The sequence below is a fragment of the Cannabis sativa genome, chromosome 4 (assembly GCF_029168945.1).
Source record: "Cannabis sativa cultivar Pink pepper isolate KNU-18-1 chromosome 4, ASM2916894v1, whole genome shotgun sequence".
Taxonomy (NCBI): Eukaryota; Viridiplantae; Streptophyta; class Magnoliopsida; order Rosales; family Cannabaceae; genus Cannabis; species Cannabis sativa.
The window spans coordinates 18,523,222-18,524,700 of NC_083604.1; the positions used below are offsets into that span (position 1 = coordinate 18,523,222).

Here is a 1,479-nt window from a genome sequence, read left to right on the forward strand (position 1 = left end):
AAGAATGTGAAAGTCTATAAATATATAGTTGTGTAGCTATTATTAGATATGAAATGAGATAATAGAACTTTTTTCAATTAGAAGATTAATGTACATTTTACTATTAATAACATACATTATATAACACAACTATGTTTTACTTACTAAATATACTGACACATATTTTATTTTTATAAAACAAATCGTTCAAATAATTATACTATTTTAATTATTAATTAAAATAAAAAACTAAAATATTAAATAAAACTAACACTACGTGACTTGGCACGTAACAATCACCTAGTAATATATAATAACATTCAACATTTAATAACAGAATGTAATGTATATATATGTAAATATCTTTTGATGAATTGATTGATCAGCGAAGAGCACACTCTAGCTATAGTAGTATAGAATATAATTATATGTTGATATATATATATCACATATAATGCGACATAAAAGGAAGAAATAATGATCAATATAGTATTTTTCGTCACACACGAAAAAAAGAGAAGAATATATATATAAATGTTTATTTTTTGATGACGAACTTCTTGACTCCAGGAATGTGAATATTGATGAGGTAGTCTTTCCAATCAATGCACTTTGGATCGAAGTTGAACAAATCCACTTCATCATTAGAACTGCTCATCTCCCTTGCTTTTCCTCGGAGCCTCTCTGAGTTAGTGTCATCAAAGCTGCATTTATATATAACAATATAATTAATTAATTGTGCTTTTTGTGAAATTAATTATTAAATTGAATCGTTGTATATATATACTTACATGCCCTTGAATAGAACATATGGTTTGTAAAGTTGCACCAAACGCGTTACCAAATTGAATTTTCGCATACTCGTAACATACAAATCTCGAAAATACGACGGAAAGGCTTTGCTCAACAATTGCAGTATCTATATATACATATATTAATCAAAAGAAATTAAATTAAAACAATGAAATATATAGATAATTGATGACATATATAATATATTAATAGAACTCTACAAACCTGTAACGGTATAAGGTAGCATAAAAGCATGTAGATTCTGAAAATAGCCATATTAGAAACTGAATATCTTTTGAACACAAATGGATACAAATTACACGGCTTCATTCAAATGTTATTATATACTATGTAAAATATACTATGTAAAAATGGATACAAATTATTTATTAGATTGTTGTGAACTAATTTATTGAACACAACTTATCTCAATGTGATTTGTAGGTGAACCATACTTTCACTACACTTCATCATGTCAACGAAATTGATGTAGTATAACACTTCGAACAACATTTGAAAGAGAATTAAGCTTCCTTACACAAGGAGAGTAAATATTAATATCATACCTTATATTAAATATTCATAATATAAATATACTAATATATTACCTTAAAAATTTTGATGATACGACTAAGTAGTGCGTGCATTGCACGCACCTTCTACCTAGTATAATTTTAATAGTTATATAAGTTAATCGTAATAAGAAAT

The 1,479-nt window shown here is 26.0% G+C and overlaps 1 protein-coding gene across 1 annotated transcript; it reads right to left on the reverse strand.

Annotated features, from left to right (window-relative positions):
* Nucleotides 1-388: 388 nt before the first annotated feature.
* LOC133036463 (fatty acyl-CoA reductase 8-like) lies at nt 389-1,047 on the reverse strand. The gene is made up of 3 exons (XM_061113016.1): nt 997-1,047; nt 771-898; nt 389-683 (listed from the first exon to the last, which is right to left on the reverse strand). Exons 1-3 carry the CDS (start codon nt 1,045-1,047, stop codon nt 518-520), a joined length of 345 nt encoding a protein of 114 aa, XP_060968999.1. The 3' UTR covers nt 389-517.
* Nucleotides 1,048-1,479: the final 432 nt, after the last annotated feature.

Coding starts and splice junctions, on each gene's coding strand:
- LOC133036463 (XM_061113016.1), bottom strand. CDS start 1,047: ATGGCTATTTTCAGAATCTACATGCTTTTATGCTACCTTATACCGTTA. Junction 899..996: donor GCTACCTTATACCGTTACAG/GTTTGTAGAGTT, acceptor ATGTATATATAG/ATACTGCAATTGTTGAGCAA. Junction 684..770: donor TATGTTCTATTCAAGGGCAT/GTAAGTATATAT, acceptor ATATAAATGCAG/CTTTGATGACACTAACTCAG.